Source organism: Hyla sarda, chromosome 3 (genome assembly GCF_029499605.1).
Source record: "Hyla sarda isolate aHylSar1 chromosome 3, aHylSar1.hap1, whole genome shotgun sequence".
In the NCBI taxonomy this organism is placed as follows: Eukaryota; Metazoa; Chordata; class Amphibia; order Anura; family Hylidae; genus Hyla; species Hyla sarda.
The window spans coordinates 357,307,451-357,332,808 of record NC_079191.1 but is presented as its reverse complement, the minus strand read 5'-3'; the positions used below and the strand labels follow the sequence as shown (position 1 = coordinate 357,332,808).

At 40.4% G+C, this 25,358-nt stretch overlaps 1 protein-coding gene across 1 annotated transcript in view; it reads right to left on the bottom strand.

Annotated features, from left to right (window-relative positions):
- The window catches only part of SLC24A3 (solute carrier family 24 member 3), a 380,969-nt gene that overhangs the window by 31,246 nt on the left and 324,365 nt on the right, over positions 1-25,358 (bottom strand). The window contains exons 8-15 of the mRNA XM_056567630.1: positions 24,708-24,733; positions 20,376-20,429; positions 18,404-18,537; positions 11,185-11,345; positions 8,381-8,648; positions 5,376-5,542; positions 3,967-4,081; positions 1,225-1,337 (exon numbers count right to left, since the gene is read on the bottom strand). Of these exons, the coding sequence (XP_056423605.1) occupies positions 1,225-1,337; positions 3,967-4,081; positions 5,376-5,542; positions 8,381-8,648; positions 11,185-11,345; positions 18,404-18,537; positions 20,376-20,429; positions 24,708-24,733 (1,038 nt within the window). The remainder of the gene's footprint in view (positions 1-1,224; positions 1,338-3,966; positions 4,082-5,375; positions 5,543-8,380; positions 8,649-11,184; positions 11,346-18,403; positions 18,538-20,375; positions 20,430-24,707; positions 24,734-25,358) is intronic.

The window sequence follows — 25,358 nt, the reverse complement described above, 5'->3', positions numbered from 1 at the left end:
GAAGGTGTGATGGTGTGGGGGTGCTTTGCTGGTGTCACTGTTGGGGATTTATTCAAAATTGAAGGCATACTGAACCAGCATGGCTACCACAGCATCTTGCAGCGGCATGCTATTCCATCCGGTTTGCGTTTAGTTGGACCATCATTTATTTTTCAACAGGACAATGACCCCAAACACACCTCCAGGCTGTGTAAGGGCTATTTGACCAAGAAGGAGAGTGATGGGGTGCTGCGCCAGATGACCTGGCCTCCACAGTCACCAGACCTGAACCCAATGAAGGCAAAAGGGCCAACAAGTGCTAAGCATCTCTGGGAACTCCTTCAAGACTGTTGGAAGACCATTTCAGGTGACTACCTCTTGAAGCTCATCAAGAGAATGAGTGTGCAAAGCAGTAATCAAAGCAAAAGGTGGCTAGAACCTAGAATATGACATATTTTCACACTTTTTTGTTATGTATATAATTCCACAGGTGTTAATTCATAGTTTTGATGCCTTCAGTGTGAATCTACAATTTTCATAGTGATGAAAATAAAGAAAACTCTGAATGAGAAGGTGTGTCCAAACTTTTGGTCTGTACTGTATGTGTATATATATATATATATATATATATATATATATGCAAAATAATTTTCTCATCACACCACCATATAAGGTAGCGTGCCCTCAGGGCACGCTACCTTATATGGTGATGTGATGAGAAACTTATTTTGCATACTTCTTACCCAGAAAGCCCGCGGAGTGCTAAAGGCCTTTTTGAATCTCCATTTTTCACCGGAAGCGGTGCCTCTCCCTGAGGAAAATACTTGTCCCTTTTAGCTATATATATGTTTTTGTGTATATATATATATATATATATATATATATATATATATATATAAATTATATAATATTTGCACACACAGGCGACTACCCATAGCAGAAGAAACTATAGACATGATTACAGTTGACACAAGCTCTCTCACTCATCTCCCTAAATTGAGGTTGATCCCTCCAGCATTCATAATCTCACAGGAGGGGCCACAGTGTAATGAGTCAGGGTTCAGTGCAGTGCAGCTCCTCAGTCTCTGGGATTTACAGCCATCACATTTATCTGTATGCTAATCCCCCCAAACATAAATATATGACATTTCCTGTGTTATAAATATTATACAGACTTCACGTTTGGTTACAACTAACTTTAAACAGTTCCAGACAATGTGTATAAGAAGATAACAGCAAACCTACATATGAACCGTAGTCCACAGCCAGAGTCTGTAATGCCCATGGGAGCCCCAGCCCAATAAGAATATCAAATACGTTGCTTCCAATGGAGTTGGATACAGCCATATCTCCCATACCTGAGAGGAGAAGAAGATTCACATGAGAACCATATACATTAATATTTAAGTAAAAGTCATTAATGTTGAATTGTATTCATGACTGAATATGTTGATTCCTTCCTAAAATAGATTATTAATGTACATATTTACTTATTATACATACTATGCTTGTGGATTTTCTCTCATTTATGTGCTACGACATCTATTCACGACTGAACCTCCTAGATCTCTGTATTCCTCCAGTTTCAACATAGATTTAAAGGGGGATTCCAGGAAAAAACTTTTTTTTATATATATCAACAGGCTCCAGAAAGTTAAACAGATTTGTAAATTACTTCTATTAAAAAATCTTAATCCTTTCAGTACTTATGAGCTTCTGAAGTTGAGGTTGTTCTCTTCTGTCTAAGTGCTCTCTGATGACACATGTCTCGGGAACTGCCCAGTTTAGAAGAGGTTTGCTATGGGGATTTGCTTCTAAACTGGGCGTTTCCCGAGACAGGTGTCATCAGAGAGCACTTAGACAGAAAAGAACAACCTTAACTTCAGAAGCTCATAAGTACTGTGAGGATTAAGATTTTTTAATAGAAGTAATTTACAAATCTGTTTAACTTTCTGGAGCCAGTTGATTTAAAAAAAAAAAAAAAAAACATGTATGGACGTATATATATATATATATATATATATATATATATATATAAATATATAAAAAGTTTTCCCTGCATAACCCCTTTAACTGTGAGGTTTTTTTTATGGATTCTGTGAAACTTAATTTAAAATAAAAAAAAGCACAAAGGAGGCAACATACCACATGGCCCATTGACTGTGCATACCCATACTGCAGTCCCTTTTACTTTGCCTGAGGCCTTAAACATATCTCGATAGTGTGGTTGCCCAGTACGGGAGATGTCAGGCAGCCTCCTTCAGTGTCCCCAGGGCCCCTTGCACCTGTCCCCCCCCCCTGTACATATGTTCTGCACTGTATTGTATTATAAAATGTGTTGTATCTTTAAGAGTAAAGTCATGTGATTGTTACCCAGGAGGTACCAGTGATCAGGTGATCCCAAGAGTGACCTATGGGCTCCCTGCTAGAGCTTCTCTCTCTTTGAGCTCTTGCTTCCTGCTGAGGTCCAGTGCAGTCGCCTAGTGTGTGTGTCCAGAGTGTTGGAGACCTCAAAGTCCAGTCCTGCAGCCACCATCAAGTCAAGTAAGATACAGTCACAGCTTTATGAGTCAAGTCAAGTCATTCTCTGTCATGTGTCAAGTCAGCGTGGTCTGCATTCAATTGTCCAGTCCTACTACAAGTCCCAGCAGGCCCTTAAGGTCCCCGCGTCACCGGTCACCTCCTTGTGCCCTGGCTGAACTGTATAGACTTTACCAACTCTATACCCTCAGTAAAGCTACCCCTGTCCGTAACTTGGCGTCGGAGTCTTTATTGCGCCCGTGCCTAGCCCAGGATCCAGCGGTATACCTTCGGGTGATTTTAGGCTAAACCACGCCCTGGTGTCACAAATACAAGGGGTTAATCTGCCCCTAGGGTAACAACATCTGCCCTCATCACACCCCATTACCACAATAGATTTATATCCCCATTTGTATCACACTATTAAACACTGCCTTATTTACCAGGGAACACCCAACCAAAACCTCCCCAAAACACCTATTTTCTGGTATATTTGCCAGACTAATTTTTTTTAAATCTATGTCACTAATTAACTGTACTTTCAGGAGCAGGGACGTCTAAATTTCTCTATACTCCCTGCTCTTGTACAGTACTGTATGCATTGTCACCCACTTAAAGGGGTACTCCGCCCCTAGACATCTTATCCCCTATCCAAAAGATCTCCCTGCTGCACCCGGAATTCGTATGGAGCATCGGGTGCAGCGCCGGAGGCTCCTGATGTCATGACCCCGCTTGTGATGTCATGACCACGCCCCCTCAATGCTAGTCTATAGGAGGGGGTGTGGCGGCCGTCACGCCCCCTCCCATAGACTTGCATTGAGGGGGCGTGGCCGTGACATCACAAGCCTCCGCCCTGCATCGCCAGCCATCCGGCACAGAGCGAAGTTTGCTCCGTGCACTGGATGTCTGGGGTGCCTCAGCCGAGATCGCGGGGTTCCCTTTGGAGAGGGGATAAGATGTCTAGGGGCGGAGTACCCCTTTAACATTCATGAAAGAGCATATGGCCATGTGAATGTATACTTACTGTAGTGAACTTTAATGCATACAGTATATTATGCCTGCACATTTGTCAGGCAAAGGGCAAGAGCAGGGAGCGGGAGCAGGGAGCCAAAGGATAACCAGTCCTTGTCTCTGTCTAAAGCTATCCACATGAAAATATGCACAATTTGGTCCCTGCGGAAATCTGTAGGAATATTACGCTGCAGCAGGGTCCTATTGATTTCAATGGGATTCTGCTGCACTGTGCACACAACGGAATTTCTTCAGCAAGAACATATAAGATGTTTCTGCTGCAGAAATCCCGATTCCGGTGTGAGCAGAAAGAATAGACTTGTTTGTCCTTCCTGCGAATTCCACTTGGAAATGCATTGCCGCCGGATCATTTAAATGTGTGCAATGTGACACTCCGCATGACATTCCGCACGGAATTGGCCATTAGAACCCGGCCTCGCAAGCTACACCACAAACCTTGTCTTGCAACTATGAGGCTGGCCATACAGTCAGGGACACTGGTTCCAGCAGCCAGGAAGGTGATGCCCATAATTACATCTGGTATTCCTAAGGTGAACCCAATGATAGTAACCTGTAAAATAAGCATGATATATGGCATTATTCAACACAGATGCGTATGCCTATTTTCTATATTTATTAGTTCAGCTTTTTAGTATACTACATAATGTCCACGATGTATTGGTGTTATGCAAATGAGCAAAACTTTTGATTGAGGTCTTTTCGATGTTTCCTGTAGATTTATTTTATTGTTGGGACAGACAGAGATTCTTTACAGTAAGAGCAGTGAGACTATGGAACTCTCCATCACATGATGTCTAAAAACACATTCAAGGGGGCCTGGATGTTTTTTTGGAAAAATATATTACAGGTTATGGATACTAGATTTATGTGGATAGAACGTTGATCCAGGGATTTATTCTCATCGCCATATTGGGAACGGGAGGGAGTTTTTTTGCCTTCCTCTGGAACAACACAGTAGAGTTCTAGGTTGAACATGATGGACTCTTGTCTATATTCAACCTTACAAACTATGTTACTAGGACTATCCCTATAATTGCCAGCACTACAATCCCTATCCACTGCTGCATCCCAGGTATTATTCAACTGGTCCCAGAAAGTTAAACCGATTTTGTAAATGACTTCTATTTAAAAATCTTAATCCTTCCAGTACTGCTGTATACTCCAGAGGAAGATGTATAAATGTTTTCTGCCTGACGATAGTGCTCTCTGCTGCCCCCTCTGTCCGTGTCAGGAACTGTTCAGAGTAGAAGCAAATCCCCATAGAAAACCTTTTCTTCTCCGGACAGTTCCTGACATGGACAGAGGTGACAGCAGAGAGCACTGTGGGCAGACTGGAAAGAACTACACTCTGTAGTATACAGCAGCTGATAAGTAGTGGAAGGATTAAGATTTTTTAAATAAGAGTCATTTACAAATCTGTATTAACTTTCTGGAACCAGTTTATGTGAAAACATTCCCCCCCTCCGGAGTACCCCTTTAACACACATTTTTTTTTTCTAGCTAAGAGCTTTATTGCTATTTGAAAAACCTGAGTATTGCAATGCATTATCACTTGGTCATCAAAAATAGAGTATTCTTTAAATATACCATCATACAGTGCTTTCCAAACAGTGTGTCTCCAGCTGTTGCCAAACTACAACTCCCAGCATGCCTGGACAGCCTTTGGCTGTCCGGGCATGCTGGGAGTTGTAGTTTGGCAACAGCTGGAGGCACACTGTTTGGAAAGCACTGCCCTTATAGGTATAGGTATTGCAATCTCTGCTTGTTTGCATCCAATAAGATCAGATATCCACTATTTTGGAATCTCAATGAATGTCTTACTGTTTACTTCTTCGTGAACTTACCATCCAGACCATCACATAAGAGTAAGCGGCGATCCATATAGAGGATCCGATGAATGTAAACATGAACCATTTCTCCCACCGAGGTTTAGAACAGTTGGGTACAGTGAAGTACATAAGAAAAGACAATGGCCAGGTTATTACCCATTTCAATTTGTTGGCCTTTCCAGCTGTTAGGAGACAGAACAAATACATTATGGTGAATAAGCGACAACCATACCATAATCTGCATATGTATTTTGTACAGGGAGGGATCTTTGCTATGAGGCTTGCACCGAAGGTTCACTGCAAATGCACGGTGCATTATTCTATCATCTAGTGCCACCCGGTGGTAGTTATTAGAAATGACATGCTTCCACAGGATATTATTCTGTAATATCTATAATATATATATATATATATATATATATATATATATATATATATATATATATATATGTTAATCCTGTTTACATGGAATGGTATTCAGCTCCTAGTTATATGCCTTTACTTTTGTGCACCTTTAAACTGGCTTGACACCCAGGCTCCACTTTAAACATCACTTTGATTTATAAAGACTACATCTATATGTAAAGTAACACTCAATTGTATACACTCACTGGCCATTTTAGAGGTACAATTGCTTGTTCACACAAATAGTTAATCAGCCAATGACATGGCAGCAACTCAATGCATTTAGGCACGTAGACGTGGTCAAGACAACTTGCTGTAGTTCAAACCAAGTATCAGAACGGGGAAGAAAAGGGATTTAAGTAACTTTAAATGTGGCATGGATGTTGACGCCAGACGGGCTGGTCTGAGTATTTCAGAAAGTGCTGGAATTTTCACACGCAACCATTTATGGGAGAAAATATCCAGTGAGCGGCAGTTGTGAGGACGAAAATGCCTTATTGATGTCAGAGAGGAATGGGCAGACTGGTTCAAGATGACAGAAAGGCAACTGTAACTCAAATAACCACTGGTTGCAACTAATGTATGCAGAATACCATCTCTGAATGCACAAAATGTCTAAACTTATAGCAGATGGGCTACAGCAGCATCAGACGCCACTCTGTCAGCTAAAAATAGGAAACTGAGGTTACAATTTGCACAGGCTGACCAAAATTGGACAGTGAAAGACTAAAAGAACGTTGCCTGGTGGGATGATTCTCAATTCCAGTTGTGACATTCAGATGGCAGGGTCAGAATTTGGCATAAACAACATGAAAGCATGAATCCATCCTGTCTTGTATCAATGGTGCAGGGGGTGGGGAGGCATTTTCAAACGGGTGATTTGACCATGACAATGAGTTCACTGTACTTCAATGGCCTCTACAGTTACCAGATCTCCATCCAATAGATCACATTTGGGATGTGGTGGAATGGGAGATTTGCATCATGGATGTATGATGTTATTATGTTCATATGGACCAAAATATCTGAGGAACAATTCCAGCACCTTGTAGAAAGTATGCCATGAAAAATGGGGGTCCAACCTGCTACTAGCAAGGTGTACCTAATAAAATGGCCAGTGAGTGTATATCAATTAGGGCCAGAGAGTGCCCCAAATACTTGGAGCCTTGTTCCTGGCAAATCAAATGGCACCACCATTATTTCAAGAGAAAAGACCTAGGGCTTCATGGATAGCGAATAAAATCACAGATTTATTGAATTCCATAAAATCAGCATACAGTCATGTACCAGTACAGCATAGCCCAGCTAGGAGCCCAGCTAGGAGCCCAGCTAGGAGCCAAGCTAGGAGCCCAGCTAGGAGGCCAGCTAGGAGCCCAGCTAGGAGCCCAGCTAGGAGCCAAGCTAGGAGCCCAGCTAGGAGGCCAGCTAGGAGCCCAGCTAGGAGCCCAGCTAGGAGCCCAGCTAGGAGCCAAGCTAGGAGCCCAGCTAGGAGCCCAGCTAGGAGCCCAGCTAGGAGGCCAGCTAGGAGCCCAGCTAGGAGCCAAGCTAGGAGCCCAGCTAGGAGGCCAGCTAGGAGCCCAGCTAGGAGCCAAGCTAGGAGCCCAGCTAGGAGGCCAGCTAGGAGCCCAGCTAGGAGCCAAGCTAGGAGCCCAGCTAGGAGCCCAGCTAGGAGCCCAGCTAGGAGCCAAGCTAGGAGCCCAGCTAGGAGGCCAGCTAGGAGCCCAGCTAGGAGCCCAGCTAGGAGCCCAGCTAGGAGCCAAGCTAGGAGCCCAGCTAGGAGGCCAGCTAGGAGGCCAGCTAGGAGCCCAGCTAGGAGGCCAGCTAGGAGGCCAGCTAGGAGCCCAGCTAGGAGCCCAGCTAGGAGGCCAGCTAGGAGCCAAGCTAGGAGCCCAGCTAGGAGGCCAGCTAGGAGGCCAGCTAGGAGCCCAGCTAGGAGCCCAGCTAGGAGCCAAGCTAGGCTGTGCTGTACTGGTACATGACTGTATGCTGATTTTAAGAAATTCAATAAAGCTGTGATTTTATTCGCTATCCAAGGAGCCCTGGATCTTTTCTTCTTACAGTACTATTTGTTCCCCTGCACTGTGGTTATCCGAGCGCCTGGACTTCCCGGTTAGAGGGTGAACCGATTTTTTACGCATATTTTCAGCCATTATTTCAAAGACTGATAAAGATCTCTGTGATAAGGGAGACTGTCAGTGTTTCATGCCGCCACTGTTTTGGGCAGCATTAAACTAGAAACAGGTTCACTTTAAAGGGGTACGCTGGAGTCGGCGCCGGGAGCTTGTGACGTCATAGCCACGCCTGCTCATGACATCACGCTCTGCCCCCTCAATGCAAGTCTATGGGAGGGGACGTGACGACAGTCACGCTCCCTCCCATACACTTGTATTGAGGGGGCGGGGCGTGACATCACGAGGGGGCGGGGCTATGACATAACAAGCTCATGGAGCCGGCTTCAGTGTTTGGAACAGTTTGTCCCAAATGCTGAGCAGCAGAGTACCCCTTTAATTAGGTGGGTCCACCACAAGATTTCTCACAGTTTTATAACTTTCCTGGTTATCTTAGATAAATTCATTTTCTAGACAATACAGATTAAAGAGACCACAGAGACTTACTAGGAATTTCAAAAGGTGTGAAAGGTCCATCATTATCATCATCCTCTTCTTCATCTTCGTCATTTTCATTATTTTCATTGTCCTCGTTTTCATTCTCGGTTTCATTGCCCGCTTCGGCAACGTCTTCATCCTTCCTTGTGCCATTTGCACTTCTCTCTGTAGAAATCCCAGGGCCCGTTCCATTCTCGACAGCGTGTTTAATTGGAATTTTAATGGAAACCTCTGACTCTCCATTTGCATAGGCTCGGCTGTTTATTAATCTCTGTCTCTGTAACAAAACGTGCGTCAAAGACTTTGAACAGAAAATGAACAGGAATATGCCACAAAACTGCAGGAGTGGGGACTATAGATCGGATTTAGGTTCACTTTTTGATGAGTTTTTTTTTCCTGTAGCAAATTGCAATGTTTCAACTACAGGGCTGCATTCCTCTGTACTCTGTATTAGATGAAATATGGATCTGTTTTTAAAACACGAAACACTATTGTCTTATGAACTTGAAATACAGATCTGGAATATAATATTCATGTAGTAAAAAGGCAGATGAATCCAGCAGGTGTGGTTTAAAACTTCAGACATTATTTCAATATTTTTTAAAATAACATATTACAGCATAGCTGGTATAAGCTGACACGTTTCTGGCACATAGGCATCTTTCATCAACCATGATGAAGGGTGCCTTGGCAGCACAAACCTGTCATTTTTTCTGTTTATGCTGCAATGTGTAATTTTAAGAGTATACTGATGTCTAAGATCAAAGACACAGAGCCTTTACAAGACTTTACTAAGGGTTGAAATGGATAACACTTTCTTTACCTGTCAGAATATAAAGTTCACCCACCAGCAAATAGCTGGTAAAGAGAATTTCCATAAACTATAGCTGCGACTTTTATGGGGCAATGTGATTTATCCTTAAATTACACGCACTACCTTTATTTTTCTCCCTGTTTATAACAAGATACTTAAGTATTCTAGTAATTTTTCTTATCTTATTTTTATTTTATAATTGCAATATTTTTTTTTTTTTTGTAAAATACTATGGGGGCAGCCATCTTGCCTGGGCTGCTCTTAACGGGATTTAGAGATATGTGTTACAGTAAGCCCCATAGACATAGGCACAATGAATAACTCCAGACCCTTTTTTTTGTATAGGGCAGATTTGTAATCATGCTCTGTGACCTATGCAAAAGGCATTGTAATTGGGAAAGGGAGGCTGAGCTCCTGCTGTCTTCTCTATTTTCTATAATGCTGTACAGCTCACTTTACAACAGCCTCTTCCTTAACACCACAGATAGAACAGGAAATTTCAGCTCAGTTTTAGGCCTAGTGGTCGGAATGAACACTGCAGGATTTCAGGATTATTTCATAATATAGATCAGTATTTCCCAACCAGGGTGACTCCAGCGGTTGCAAAACTACAACTCTCTGGGAGTTGTAGTTTTGCAACAGCTGGAGGCACACTGGTTGGGAAACACTTATTTAGATACTAAAATAGAAAATTGGAAATGTCAAAAAAATGTAAATAAATAAAAAATTCTTCCACACTTACATGACTATATTTTCTGTATGTACTGCAGGGCTCAAGTCCTACAGGAACATGTGGGAACTGAGTTCCTGCACTTTTTCCACAGCAGGAAAAAGTAGTCCTTCAGGACCAGCTCTTGAGTGTAATTCTTGGATGAGTTCCCTCACTTTTTTTTCACCAGCACTTGACCCCTGATGTACTGTATAACTGTATTACTTCTTTGTATTTATATGTGTACATCTATATATCTATCTATAATGTGTGTGTGTGTGTAGATATATATATATATATATATATATATGAGATAAATATAAATATATAATATATATAAATATTTAAAAAAAAAAAAATAATAATATATATATATATATATACATATATATATATATATATATTGATATGGCAGCATTTAAATGAATAAATAAAATATATTCTTATTTGCTTTTCTACAAGATATCATGGAGTTTTATTTAAGATATATATATATATATATATGCACAAAAATGGATTGCCGCTCACCACACCCGCAGCTGCTCCTGAGTTCGTGCTGCGGACACGCCGGTTCCGCCTCCGGCTCACACAATTAGCAGCAAAGAAGATAGTCCGGCACAGAACTGAAGTATGCAGGTAAAAACTCAGAATTTTATTTCAGCATAACGCAGTACACAGAAGCCTACTTCTGTGTACTGCGTTATGCTGAAATAAAATTCTGAGTTTTTACCTGCATACTTCAGTTCTGTGCCGGACTATCTTCTTTGCTGCTATATATATATATATATATATATATATATATATATAAAATTAATATATATATATATATATATATATAAATAATAATATATATAAAAAAAAAAAAAAATATATATATATATATATATATATATATATATATCCCAAGTAAAACTCCATGATATCTTGTAAAAAAGCAAATAAGAATATATTTTATTTATTGATTTAAATACAGCCATATCAATGAGCCATATATGTCTATCTGCCTACGTATACCCCTATTCCGGGCACTGGTGGTACCATTACTATAATGTTATTTACCTATCCAGTATAACTATGACTCTGCTGTTGCCATTATAATAACACTGGACTAGATAATATGTTTTTTTATTTTTTTTTTATACTCTAAGCACCCAGTTTATCTGTTCTCAGCCCTGGTAGGAACGTTCTGTTCCGTGTTTCAGGGACCAATGCTATGATAACTGGTGATGTAATGACCAGCTGTTCACAAGCAGGCGAGATGTTCTAAGCCTCAGTATTCAATAGACTGACCTCATTTATCAGCATGCGACTAGCCATGGAGAGACGAGTTTTTGGCGGAAAGTGACTAGTTATCATGATCCTCAGTCCGGCCTCTGAAAACGATAGCTGATGTGGATATGCAGAAAGTATCTCATCCACCATGATCACCGAGGTTTTACGATGAAAATTTCCTATAAACGAAAAACAAAGATGTGACGATTCTTGGCAATATCTAAAAGAAAACAGTGTGGTTATTGGTAAAAAACAAAACAATACACATACAAAATACATTTATGTATAATATCTGACAAAATGGAACTACTTCTTGTATATAGTATACAGTGTATTCAGCTATGACAGTGTTTTCCAACCAGGATGCCTCCAGCTGTTATAAAACAACAAATTCCAGCATGCCCGGACAGCCAAAGGCTGTCCGGGCATGCTGGGAGATGTTGTTTTACAACAGCTGGAGGCACCTTTGTTGGGAAATACTCGGGTATGACACAGTTGACTATAATTGCTCAAAGGGGTTATCCAGGAAAAACATTTTTTTTTTTTTATATATCAACTGGCTCCAGAAAGTTAAACAGATTTGTAAATTACTTCTATAAAAAAAACTTACGGTAATCCTTTCAGTACTTATGAGCTTCTGAAGTTGAGTTGTTCTTTTCTGTCTAAGTGCTCTCTGATGACACCTGTCTCGGGAACCGCCCAGTTTAGAAGCAAATCCCCATAGCAAAACTCTTCTAAACTGGGCGTTTCACGAGACACGTGTCATCAGAGAGCACTTAGACAGAAAAGAACAACTCAACTTCAGAAGCTCATAAGTACTGAAAGGATTAAGATTTTTTAATAGAAGTAATTTACAAATCTGTTTAACTTTCTGGAGCCAGTTGATATATATATATAAAAAAAAGTTTTTTCCTGGATAACCCCTTTAACTGTGATGTTACTGTGTGCATTCATTTTTAACTATAATACCATGTAATACCAAAGATATTTGGCAATATCTAGATGAGAACAGTGTGGTTATTGGTTAAAAAACAATAAATATACTAAATACATTTATGTATAATATCTGATGAATTGGAACTACTTCTTAATAGTATACAGTGTATTCAGCTATGACAGTGTTTCCCAACCAGGATGCCACCAGCTGTTGTAAAACAACAAATCCCAGCATGCCCGGACAGCCAAAGGCACACTCGGGTATGACTATAATTTCTGTATAATGACTTTACTGTGTGCATTATCTTTTAACATATCTATTACTCTGGTATTGTGACATCACTGTGTGCAATAGCATTTAAGATGTATCACCATGTGTATTAAAGGGGTACTCCGCCCCTAGACATCTTATCCCCTATCCAAAGGATAGGGGATAAGATGCCTGATCATGGGAGTTCCGCTGCTGGGGACCCCTGTCATCTTGCTCGCGGCACCCCATTTGTAATCAGTCCCCGGAGCGTGTTTGCTCCGGGTCTGATTACCCGTGACCACATGGCCGACAGCGTGTGACGTCACGCTCCGCACCTCAATGCAAGCCTATGGGAGGGGGCGTGACAGCAATCACGCCCCCGGCAGCGGGACTCCCATGATCAGGCATCTTATCCCCTATCCTTTGGATAGGGGATAAGATGTCTAGGGGCAGAGTACCCCTTTAATACACATGGTGATACATGGGGAGGAGCGTGACGTCACACGGGGGCGGAGGCGTGACGTCACACGCCGCCGGCCCTGTGGTCGCCGGTAATCAGACCCGGAGCGAACACGCTCCGGGGACTGATTACAAACGGGGTGCCACGTGCAAGATCACGGGGGTCCCCAGCGGCGGGACTCCCGCGATCAGGCATCTTATCCCCTATACTTTGGATCGGGGATAAGATGTCTAGGGGCGGAGTACCCCTTTAATCTAGTACTATGACATGATACTATGATGTTAATAATCTCTTTATTGGGAAATTGTTGAGTTCCTTATCCCTGTATTGTAACATCAATATGTCTGTTGTCTTTGTACTGTAATATCAAGGTGTTATGAACCTTTTATTATGATGCTGTTTTTACTATTTCTGTGCAGTGATGTCATTGTGGTAATTTTGCATTTTACTGTAGAGCACTATGTTTAATACTCCTATTCTGTGAGACTAAAGAGATTCTGTCAGTTGTGTTTGCTGCGAAAAGCCGCTGACACCATTGGATAGTTGTTAGGATATAACAGTAAACTGTACCTTTCCTGGAGCTGATGGTGGTTACCAAACTTATGAAATTACCTTTTTATTTCTCAGCCAAGTGTCAATGAGGTGGAGCCACCTGCTCAAGTGCCATAGTACACATCCATGCTCTCCCTCACCTACTAGCCCCTATTATAAAGAGCTCTTTATGTTAATCAAAGAGAGTGTGGAAGGTGAGGCGAGTAGACGGCATGCCAGGCTGTGGCACTAGAGCAGCTGGGCAGCATGACACTTGGCTGAGAAATAAAAAGGTGAGCTCATAAGTTTAGCAACCAACATCAGCTCCAGGAAAGGTACAGTTTGCTTTTATACCCAGTTATCCAGTGTTGTCGTATTCCGTTTAAACTTACTTTATGGCATCACTGTGCACATTATTTCCACTCTGTGACATCACTGTGTGCAAAAAGGTTTCCCATGACTACACAGTGTTTATCCTTTTTTGTACTGTGACATCACTTTATCAATCCGCATAAGGTCAAAACTGTCTGATTTGCGTATAACAACCAATCACAGCTCAGCTTTCATTTTTACCAGAGCTTATTAAGATATGAAAGCTGAGTTGTGATTGTTTTAGAGTACCTGTCATCAACAAAAACGTTTAATATGTTGTTCATAATCATTAATGAAGACATATTGTAATATATTTTCATTAAAAAATATTAATATTTATACCAGTTTTTTCATTTTATACTTTTGGCCACTAGGGGTCACTCTTCTATGCCTGGTCTGCAGGCAGCTTCCTATGCTTTTCATAGTAAGTGTACAGCTCTTAGGACTAATGCTGAAAGGGCACTGGTCCTTCCACAGGAAGTTCAATACTCTCAGTTCAGGACTCGCTCCCAGCCTGGAGCAGCACTGTGAGCTACAAGCCTGCACATGCCTCTCATATAACAGAGGCCAGTCACCTCCCCCTCCCCCTGCTCTGTGTTCTTCCTGCCCCTCACCACACGTTATCTTATACATTGTATTATCTCACTGCACTCCCTGCTCTGCGCCCCGCCCCTGACATTCATCTTAATTACTGCCTCTGTAATTGCTCCCACCGCCCCTGGTTCTCAGCATTGACTTTTTAGTGCAGAGAGACACAGGAGAGAGAGAGAGACAGAGGCTGCCGTCCCTCCCCTGTACTTAGTCTGTATGCACACTGCAGAGCAGTGTTTCCCAACCAGGGTGCCTCCAGCTGTTGCAAAACTACAACTCCCAGCTGTTGGCTGTCTGGGCATGCTGGGAGTTGTAGTTCTGCAACAGCTGGAGGTACCCTGGTTGGGAAACATTTCTGCAGAGGGAAAGCAGCATACAGGAAGACTGGCAGAAGCAGAGTCCCGGCCAGGCTTCATGGGACATCATGCCTGCCGGGACCCGCCTCCTTCTACCCCTCAGAAAGACAGTGCTTCTGAGCTAATGAAGAGGGATAAAAAAGGTATTTCCACAGCGTTTTAAACCTCAATAAACACAGGGATAGGCATAGTTAGAGAAAGGGACAGATGGGGAGGGGGATCAGGGAAAGTTTAGTTGATGACAGGTACTCTTTAAGGGAAAAACAATCAGTGTTTGTTTCAGGCAGATTAATAAATCTGGGCCAGTGTAACTACTATACTTGACATCACAGTATTTATATTCCTTGTACTGTGGCATCACTCTGTTTATTATACCTGTATTATGACATCACATTCATGTACTGTGACATCCCTGTGTGACCTGTATTCTCACATTATAGTATTTATACTCCCTGTACTATGACATCACTTTATGCATTATACCTATATTCTCACATTATAGTATTTATACTCCCTGTACTGTGACATCACTTTATGCATTATACCTATATTCTCACATTATAGTATTTATACTCCCTGTACCGTGACATCACATTATAGTATTTATACTCCCTGTACTGTGACATCACTTTATTTATTATACCTGTATTCTCACATTATAGTATTTATACTCCCTGTACTATGACATCACTTTATGTATTATACCTATATTCTCACATTAAAGTATTTATACTCCCTGTACTATGACATCACTTTATGTATTATACCTGTATTCTCACATTATAGTATTTATACTCCCTGTACTGTGACATCACTTTATTTATTATACCTGTATTCTCACATTATAGTATTTATACTCCCTGTACTATGACATCACTTTATGTATTATACCTATATTCTCACATTAAAGTATTTATACTCCCTGTACTATGACATCACTTTATGTATTATACCTGTATTCTCACATTATAGTATTTATACTCCCTGTACTATGACATCACTTTATGTATTATACCTGTATTCTCACATTATAGTATTTATACTCCCTGTACTATGACATCACTTTATGCATTATACCTATATTCTCACATTATAGTATTTATACTCCCTGTACCGTGACATCACATTATAGTATTTATACTCCCTGTACTGTGACATCACTTTATGTATTATACCTGTATTCTCACATTATAGTATTTATACTCCCTGTACCGTGACATCACATTATAGTATTTATACTCCCTGTACGATGACATCACTTTATGTATTATACCTGTATTCTCACATTATAGTATTTATACTCCTTGTACTGTGACATCACTTTATGTATTATACCTGTATTCTCACATTATAGTATTTATACTCCTTGTACTGTGACATCACTTTATGTATTATACCTGTATTCTCACATTATAGTATTTATACTCCTTGTACTATGACATCACTTTATGTATTATACCTATATTCTCACATTATAGTTTTTATACTCCTTGTACTGTGACATCACTTTATGTATTATACCTGTATTCTCACATTATAGTATTTATACTCCTTGTACTGTGACATCACTTTATGTATTATACCTATATTCTCACATTATAGTATTTATACTCCTTGTACTGTGACATCACTTTATGTATTATACCTATATTCTCACATTATAGTATTTATACTCCTTGTACTGTGACATCACTTTATGTATTATACCTGTATTCTCACATTATAGTATTTATACTCCTTGTACTATGACATCACTGTGTCTATTATACCTGTTTAAACAACATCAAAGATATGGTCTCAAATGGCTGGAGGTTCTCAACCCCTAATGCGGTTGTGCATATATTCTGGGGGAGCAGATCCTGCCCTTGTAGTCCGTTGCTAGGGGCGATCCCCAGCATAAAAATGCATACAATGGAGGATGCCTGCAGCGGACTACAAGTGCCACAATAGAATCCTACACCAGATAAACGGTGTGGATGTGTAACAATTAGAATACAGGAATTTAGGTGCACTACTGTGGTAGATGTAAACAACGACATTGTGTATTATACCTGTAATATTACATTATAGTATTCATACTCCATGTACTGTGACATCACTGTGTCTATTATACCTGTAATATTACATTATAGTATTCATACTCCATGTACTGTGACATCACTGTGTCTATTATACCTGTAATTTTACATTATAATATTTTTCCTCCCTGGACTGTGACATCACTGTGTCTATTATACCTGTAATATTACATTATAGTATTCATACTCCTTGTACTGTGACATCACTGTGTCTATTATACCTGTAATATTACATTATAGTATTCATACTCCTTGTACTGTGACATCACTGTGTCTATTATACCTGTAATATTACATTATAGTATTCATACTCCTTGTACTGTGACATCACTGTGTCTATTATACCTGTAATATTACATTATAGTATTCATACTCCTTGTATTGTGACATCACTGTGTCTATTATACCTGTAATATTACATTATAGTATTCATACTCCTTGTACTGTGACATCACTGTGTCTATTATACCTGTAATATTACATTATAGTATTCATACTCCTTGTATTGTGACATCACTGTGTCTATTATACCTGTAATATTACATTATAGTATTCATACTTTTTGTACTGTGACATCACTGTGTCTATTATACCTGTAATTTTACATTATAGTATTTTTCCTCCCTGTACTGTGACATCACTGTGTCTATTATACCTGTTATATTACATTATAGTGTTCATACTCCTTGTACTGTGACATCACTGTATCTATTATACCTGTAATATTACATTATAGTATTTTTCCTCCCGGTACTGTGACATCACTGTGTCTATTATACCTGTAATATTACATTATAGTATTCATACTCCTTGTACTGTGACATCACTGTGTCTATTATACCTGTAATATTACATTATAGTATTCATACTCCTTGTACTGTGACATCACTGTGTCTATTATACCTGTAATATTACATTATAGTATTCATACTCCTTGTACTGTGACATCACTGTGTCTATTATACCTGTAATATTACATTATAGTATTCATACTCCTTGTACTGTGACATCACTGTGTCTATTATACCTGTAATGTTACATTATACTGAAGTATTTTTCCTCCCTGTACTGTGACATCACTGTGTCTATTATACCTGTTATATTACATTATAGTATTCATACTCCTTGTACTGTGACATCACTGTGTCTATTATACCTGTTATATTACATTATAGTATTCATACTCCTTGTACTGTGACATCACTGTGTCTATTATACCTGTAATATTACATTATAGTATTCATACTCCTTGTACTGTGACATCACTGTGTCTATTATACCTGTAATATTACATTATAGTATTCATACTCCTTGTACTGTGACATCACTGTGTCTATTATACCTGTAATTTTACATTATAGTATTTATTATCCCTGTGATCTGACATAACTGTATCTAGTATACATACTGTTTGCTGTTGCATTACAGTGTGTAGTATTTTTTGTATTGTGACGTCACTGTGGTTATTAGTAACTCATAGTTTATTATTTTTAGTGATATATCCCTGCATGCATTAGGCAGGTTATGACTGTAAGAATTTTCCCTGTGCAGTGATACAACATTGTCAGTATTTAGGGCTGCAAATATGAGTTGTAGAGGTTGAAGTCCTATGGGTGCTCAATTGGACAACAAATAAAGTGCATGTTGGGAGAAAGGCCTTTACCTTTCTTTAATAATACCACGGTGGCATCACAATTGATGTTGTCGTCTATTTCTGCATTACTCGCCAGCCCATTTGCCAGGTTTCCTGCTCCTTTTTTTCTCTTTTCAAAGCACCGGTGTATAAAGGAGTTGTATCTAGAATAAAAAGACCATCTGGATTACTCATTGCACTTAGCCATAAACTCTTATACTGTGACATAACACATCATCTTGAGCTATGAGCGTTGTGAAGTTTAGCTGTAAGCAGAATATTTTGAGCTATTATGTACAAGGCTAGGTTGGCATCAGTTGTGCCTGGTGGCACACAAGCTTTGACATCCCTATGCCCTGTCTTTACTAATGATGGCAGATTTCTCTATTTGATTTCTGTATCAGTTTTGTCAGTTTTGTAGCCTTGTCAGGGGATTATGATGCTATAAAAAGGAGTTTGTCCATATAGCTAGAATCTGTGACACAAGATTGTTTTATGGCTGCATATACATAGTAAAGTAAGGCTCGGTTCTGTCCATTGTGCTGGGGGAAAGAAGAGACAGAGGGGATATGATAGAAACTTATAAATGCATAAAGGGAATCCATGCGGTAAAGGAGGAGAGCATATTTAAAAGAAAAAATACGACAAGAGGACATAGTTTTATATTAGAGGGGCAAAGGTTTATGCAGTAATATCAGGAAGTATTACTTTACTGAGAGAGTAGTGGGTGCATGGAATGACTTTCTTGTAGAAGTGGTTGCTGCAAATACAGTGAAGAATTTTAAAGTGGTACTCCGCCCCTATATCCTTATCCCCTATCCGCCGCTGGGGACCCCTGTGATCTCGGCTGCGGCACTCCAGACATCCGGTCCACGGAGCGAACTTCGCACCGTGCCGGCTGACTGGTGATGTGGAGGCTCGTGAGATCACGGTCACGCCCCACTCGTGATGTCATGGCCATGCCCCCTCAGGGACGTGGCATCACGAGTGGGGCGTGACCGTGCCGTCACCAGCCTCCAGTGCTGCACCCAACCATCTAAATGAATGCCGGGTGCAGCAGGGAGATCACTGGGGTCCCCAGCGGCGGGACCCCGCAATCAGACATCTTTTGGATAGGGGATAAGATGTCTAGGGGCGGAGTACCCCTTTAAGCATGCATGGGATAGGCTTAAGGCTATCCTTCATATAAGGTATGGATAGGCAAAGGGCTATCTTTCATTTAAAGGAGATCTGAAGTTCAATATAACTTATCCCCTATCCGAAGGATAGGGGACAAGTTATAGATCATGGGGGGTCCGAGCACTGGGGCCCCCCGGGATCTCCTGGAAGGGGCCGCAGCAGTATGCTGGAAAGGGGGCGTTCTGTCCCGGCATGACGCAGTGGCCGACACGCCCCCTCCATGTACCCCATAGAGATACATGGAGGGGGCATGTCTGCCGCATCTTTCTGCAGGGGACGAAACTTCACTTCCTGCAGACTACCCCGGCCCCGTCCAGGAGATCCCGGGGGCCCCAGCGCTCGGACCCCCTGCGATCTATAACTTATCCCCTATCCTTTGGATAGGGGATAAAATATTTTGTGCTGGAATACTCCTTTAAGATAGTGCTAGGGACTATTGATAGTATTCAGAATATTGGGTATATTGGGTAGACTAGATAGGCTGAATGGTTCTTATCTGCCGACACAGTCTATGTTACTACAGTATGTTTCTATTGGCTAAAAATACTGACCAAAATACTGACTATCATAATGACCAAAAGTTCCCATTATTATAAGTCAAAATACAGGCCGTTAGAAAACATAACAGGACACTTTTAATAGGGATTTATGTCTTTGTAATGTATGTATTATTTATGACTTATTTATAAGATGATTTTTTTTTACTTTTTAACATTTCATTTATGTAGATTTATTTGTATGATGCCTGCAATGTTTTCCTCCCGTCTCTTTTTGTTTGACTGAGCAGGACAAATAAACTAATATTTCCATATAAATAACTTACTTCATTATGAGAATGTAAATAGCATACATTGTGACCAGAATGACAGACTCCCACCTTTAAAAAGGAATAACAATAGATTTTAGACTACTGGTAAAAACAGAACTAAAAACATAGAAAACATTCTTACATAACCCCGTTCAGTCCCCACCCCACAACATACTCTTTATAGGGAGCCGGTCAACAATTTCCATTGCTGCCCAACCAAGAGTCATTGGGGCAGTCCTTGGCAGTTTATCCCACAAGCCTTGACTGACAGATCCCTCCGTATTTAGTTTTAGGGAGAGCTTTATTGACCAAAGCTGACAGGGCGGACAATAACCACTGGGTACCGTCTTGATGGCTTAAAGCAGCATGAAAGTCATGACAGAGTCTCCCATATAAACTACTTTGTATCTGTCCTCCCTTCTCTTTCTCAAGACAGTGGGAGTTGCCATTAAAGGGGTACTCTGGTGGAAAACTTTTATTTACATTTTTTTTTAAATCAGAAAGTTAAACAGATTTATAAATGACTTCTATAAAAAAATCTTAATCCTTCCAGTACCTATTATACAGATGAAATTCTTTTCTTTTTGGAACACAGAGCTCTCTGCTGACATCATTGCCACAGTGCTCTCTGCTGACATCTCTGTCCATTTTAAGAACTGTCCAGAGTAGGAGAAAATCCCCATAGCAAACATATGCTGCTCTGGACGGTTCCTAAAATGGAAGAGAGCATTGTGCTCATGATGTCAGGAGAGAGCACTGTGTTCCAAAAAGAAAATAATTTCCTCTTTAGTATTCAGCAGCTAATGAGTACTGGAAGGATTAAGATTTTTTAATAGAAGTAATTTACAAATCTGTTTAACTTTCTGGCACCAGTTGATTAAAAAAAAAAAAAAAAAAGTTTTCCACTGGAGTACCCCTTCAAGGAGTCTTTCTCCCTGTTGAAAATCTATCTCTACTTCTGGAACAGCAGAAAGTCTGTCTGACAGACTTAACTTATCTGACAGAGTAGCAACTAAATGGTAGAAAATATTTAATGAAGCATTAAGCAATGAAAAATATTCATTGCAAAGGGTGTCTGTAGCCCATTAAGAAAATGTCCATATTCTATTTGGAGCTTATGTGTCAAAGATCCAGCACATCCATGCACTCCATTCATTTGGCAGCTGCATGGGAAATGTGTGGCTGGCTGTAGTTTTTCCTTAAAATAACAACTATTGCTGGTAAAGAGCACAATGCCCATCACATCAGGCATTTGGATAAGATCTTCCTTTTATTAGGTATGTAGAAACAAGCAGTACATCCAAGCAATGATCAAGCAGATTCAGGACGTCTGTTGCATTTTGGGTATGAGGACTCTTAGTCATTGGCTATGACAAAGGGTTTTCATACCTGAAACGTGTCAGATGTTCACAATCTGCCTGTTCATCAGATGTACCGTTTTTTTTTTTTTTTTATGTAAAATTAATAAAAGCAAGATTTTACCCACTGGCCTACTTTGCCGGACACTATACTCTTTACCTGTGAATATCCTTTGTACTTGTGGCTGTTTTGTGGACCCGAGGCTGTGTAATCAGTATTGGGCTTATTTTCCTTCACAGACTTTTTCGCTAACTGCTAGGGCCCATTCACACCGCCGAATCTCCACAATGAGAAATTACAGGCGGAACCTCCATGCACAGCGAACGTCAACAGAACAAGCCGGCACTAGGACCACTTGGAAATGTGTTGTTTTCATACTAACAATGCATTTTCGAGTTAACATGTTTATTGTTTTGGCGAAGTCTGGGATCCAAAATATGTGAGAGTTAATTTTTGTGCCACTTATATTTTTTTTTGTCCCAAAATTGTTGATTCTGGTTCCAAATTTAGAAAATTAAGAAAATTCGGACAGAATCATCTCACATAATAATCCAGTATTACGAGTGCTCATACAAGCGATAACTGTATAAATAAAACATGTTCAGAGGTTATATGTGAATGGAAGGGAAGTGACCCTAACAATATATATATGTACTGCTCAAAAATATAAAGGGAACACTTAAACAACATAATGTAACTCCAAGTCAATCACACTTCTGTGAAATCACACTGTCCACTCAGAAAGCAACACTGATTGACAATCAATTTCACATTCTGTTGTGCAAATGGAACAGACGACAGGTGGAAATTAGCAAGACACCCCCAATAAAGGAGTGGTTCTGCAGGTGGGACCACAGACCACTTCTCAGATCCTATGCTTCCTGGCTGATGTTTTGGTTACTTTTGAATGCTGGCAGTGTTTTCACTCTAGTGGTAGCATGAGATGGAGTCTACAACCCACACAAGTGGCTCAGGTAGTGCAGCTCATCCAGGATGGCACATCAATGCGAGCTGTGGCAAGAAGGTTTGCTGTGTCTGTCAGGGTAGTGTCCAGAGCATGGAGGCACTACCAGGAGAAAGACCAATACATCAGGAGACGTGGAGGAGGCCGTAGGAGGGCAACTCAGCAGCAGGACTCCTACGCTACCTCCACCTTTGTGCAAGGAGGAGCTGGAGGAGCACTGCCAGAGCCCTGCAAAATGACCTCCAGCAGGCCACAAATGTGCATGTGTCAACACAAATGGTCAGAAACAGACTCCATGAGGGTGGTATGAGGGCCCGATGTCCACAGGTGGGGGTTGTGCTTACAGCCCAACACCGTGCAGGACATTTGGCATTTGCCAGAAAACACTAAGATTGGCGCCCGGTGATCTTCACAAATGAAAGCAGGTTCACACTGAACACATGTGACAGACGTGACAGAGTCTGGAGACGCCGTGGAGAATGTTTTGCTGCCTGCAACAGCCTCCAGCATGACCTATTTGGCGGTGGGTTAGTAAAGGTGCTTTCCAGAGGTAGCCTGACTGCCGTTAGTTACCGAGATGAGATCCTCAGACCCCTTGTGAGACCATTTGCTGGTGCGGTAGGCCCTGGGTTCCTCCTAATGCAAGACAATGCTAGACCTCATGTGGCTGGAGTGTGTCAGCAGTTCCTCCACGAGGAAGGCATTGATGCTATGGACTGGCTCGCCCGTTCCCCAGACCTGAATCCGATTAGGCACATCTGGGACATCATGTCTCGCTCCATCCACCAACACCACATTCCACCACAGACTCATCAGAAGAATGCCCAGTCATTGTAGGGAGGTCATACGGGCACGTGGAGGCCACACACACTACTGAGCCTCATTTTGACTTGTTTTAAGGACATTACATAAAGTTGGATCAGCCTGTAGTGTGGTTTTCCACTGTGATTTTGAGTGTGACTCCATATCCAGACCTCCATGGGTTGATACATTTGATTTCCATTGATAATTTTTGTGTGATTTTGCTGTCAGCACATTCAACTATGTAAAGACGAAAGTATTTCATACGATTAGTTCATTCATTCAGATCTAGGATGTGTTATCTTAGTGTTCCCTTTATTTTTTTGAGCAGTATATATATTTTTTTAATTATCCTTTTCCAATAATACTTATTTATTTTTCAATATTTGATTGATTGATTAAACAAAAACAAAAAAAATGCAACCATTTCTGTGATTTCTACACTAGCAAAGAGCTGGTGTGTAATTTTTGATGTAAAATGGACTCTCGCCCCTTTGAAAATATCATGAAAAACATGAAATTTACATAACCCCACCCACTTTTGCAAAACTGCCGTGACTAATGTAAACCTTGGATCATTCTCATGTAAAACACTTTTAACATTTGATGGAAACTTGTTCATTTTAAATGAAACAAATTGAGGGTCATATTCAAATCTCGTTTTGCGCCAAATTTTTGGTGCGAACCGAGTTTTGAATATGATCCCCAATGTGTTTCATGTATCCAAACTTTTGCACAGGAAAAGTGTATTTGCTGTCCAACTAATGGAAAGTTCCACTTTTACCTTCGGGAATAAACAGGCAAAGTAAAATGTTATCTGTGACTTTTTCAATACATAATAAACTTTAATAACCCTAATAATCTTTTAATACATAATAAATGCGGCCAATGCTGCTCAGACTACATTGGTGAAATGGTAGCGCAGTTGTCATGGTTTCCAGTACTATTTTTTTATTGGTTATATGCAGGGGTCAAGTCTTGGGGAAAAAAGTGTGGGAACTCAGCCATGATTTTCAGTCAAGGGCTGGTCCTGCAGAACTCCTGCTAAGGGGAACAGTGTTCCTGCTGTGGAAAAAGTGCAGGAACTCAGTTCCCACGCGTTCCTGCAGGACTTGAGCCCTGGTTATATGATTATCATATAAACTTATTCATGCTTATTCATTCGATCACCTATTATAACATTTTACCTTGAAAACATAAATTAGCAATTGCGTTTTACTTACCAGGAAACTTTTTCATCATATATAAACTATAGAAAGAATAAAAAAAATAAAAAACAAACAAACAGAAAAAAAACATGATTAAATCAATGCAAATATTGACATCGATGATAGACAATACTAGTACAGTATGGCATAGTATAGTTAGGTCGGTCGAAAAGACATACGTCCATACGTGTTTTTTTTGTTTTTATTTTTTAAATCAACTGGTGCCAGAAAGTTGAACAGATTTGTAAATTACTTCTACTTAAAAATATTAATCCTTCCAGTACTCATCAGCTGTTTTATGCTCCAGAGGAAGTTCTTTTCTTTTTTAATTTCTTTTCTGTCTGACCACAATGCTCTCTGCTGACACCTTTGTCCATGTAAGGAACTGTCCAGAGCAGGATAGGTTTGCTATGGGGATTTGCTCATTCTCTGGACAGTTCCTGAGACAGACGGAGGTGTCAGTAGAGAGCACTGTGGTCAGACAGAAAAGACATTTAAAAAGAAAATAAATTCCTCTGGAGCATACAGCAGCTGATAAGTACCGGAAGGATTAAGATTTCTAAATAGAAGTAATTTACAAATCTGTTTAACTTTCTGGAGCCAGTTAATTTAAAAAATAAAAATTCCACCGGAGTACCCCATTAAGATTAAAATACATAGGACAAT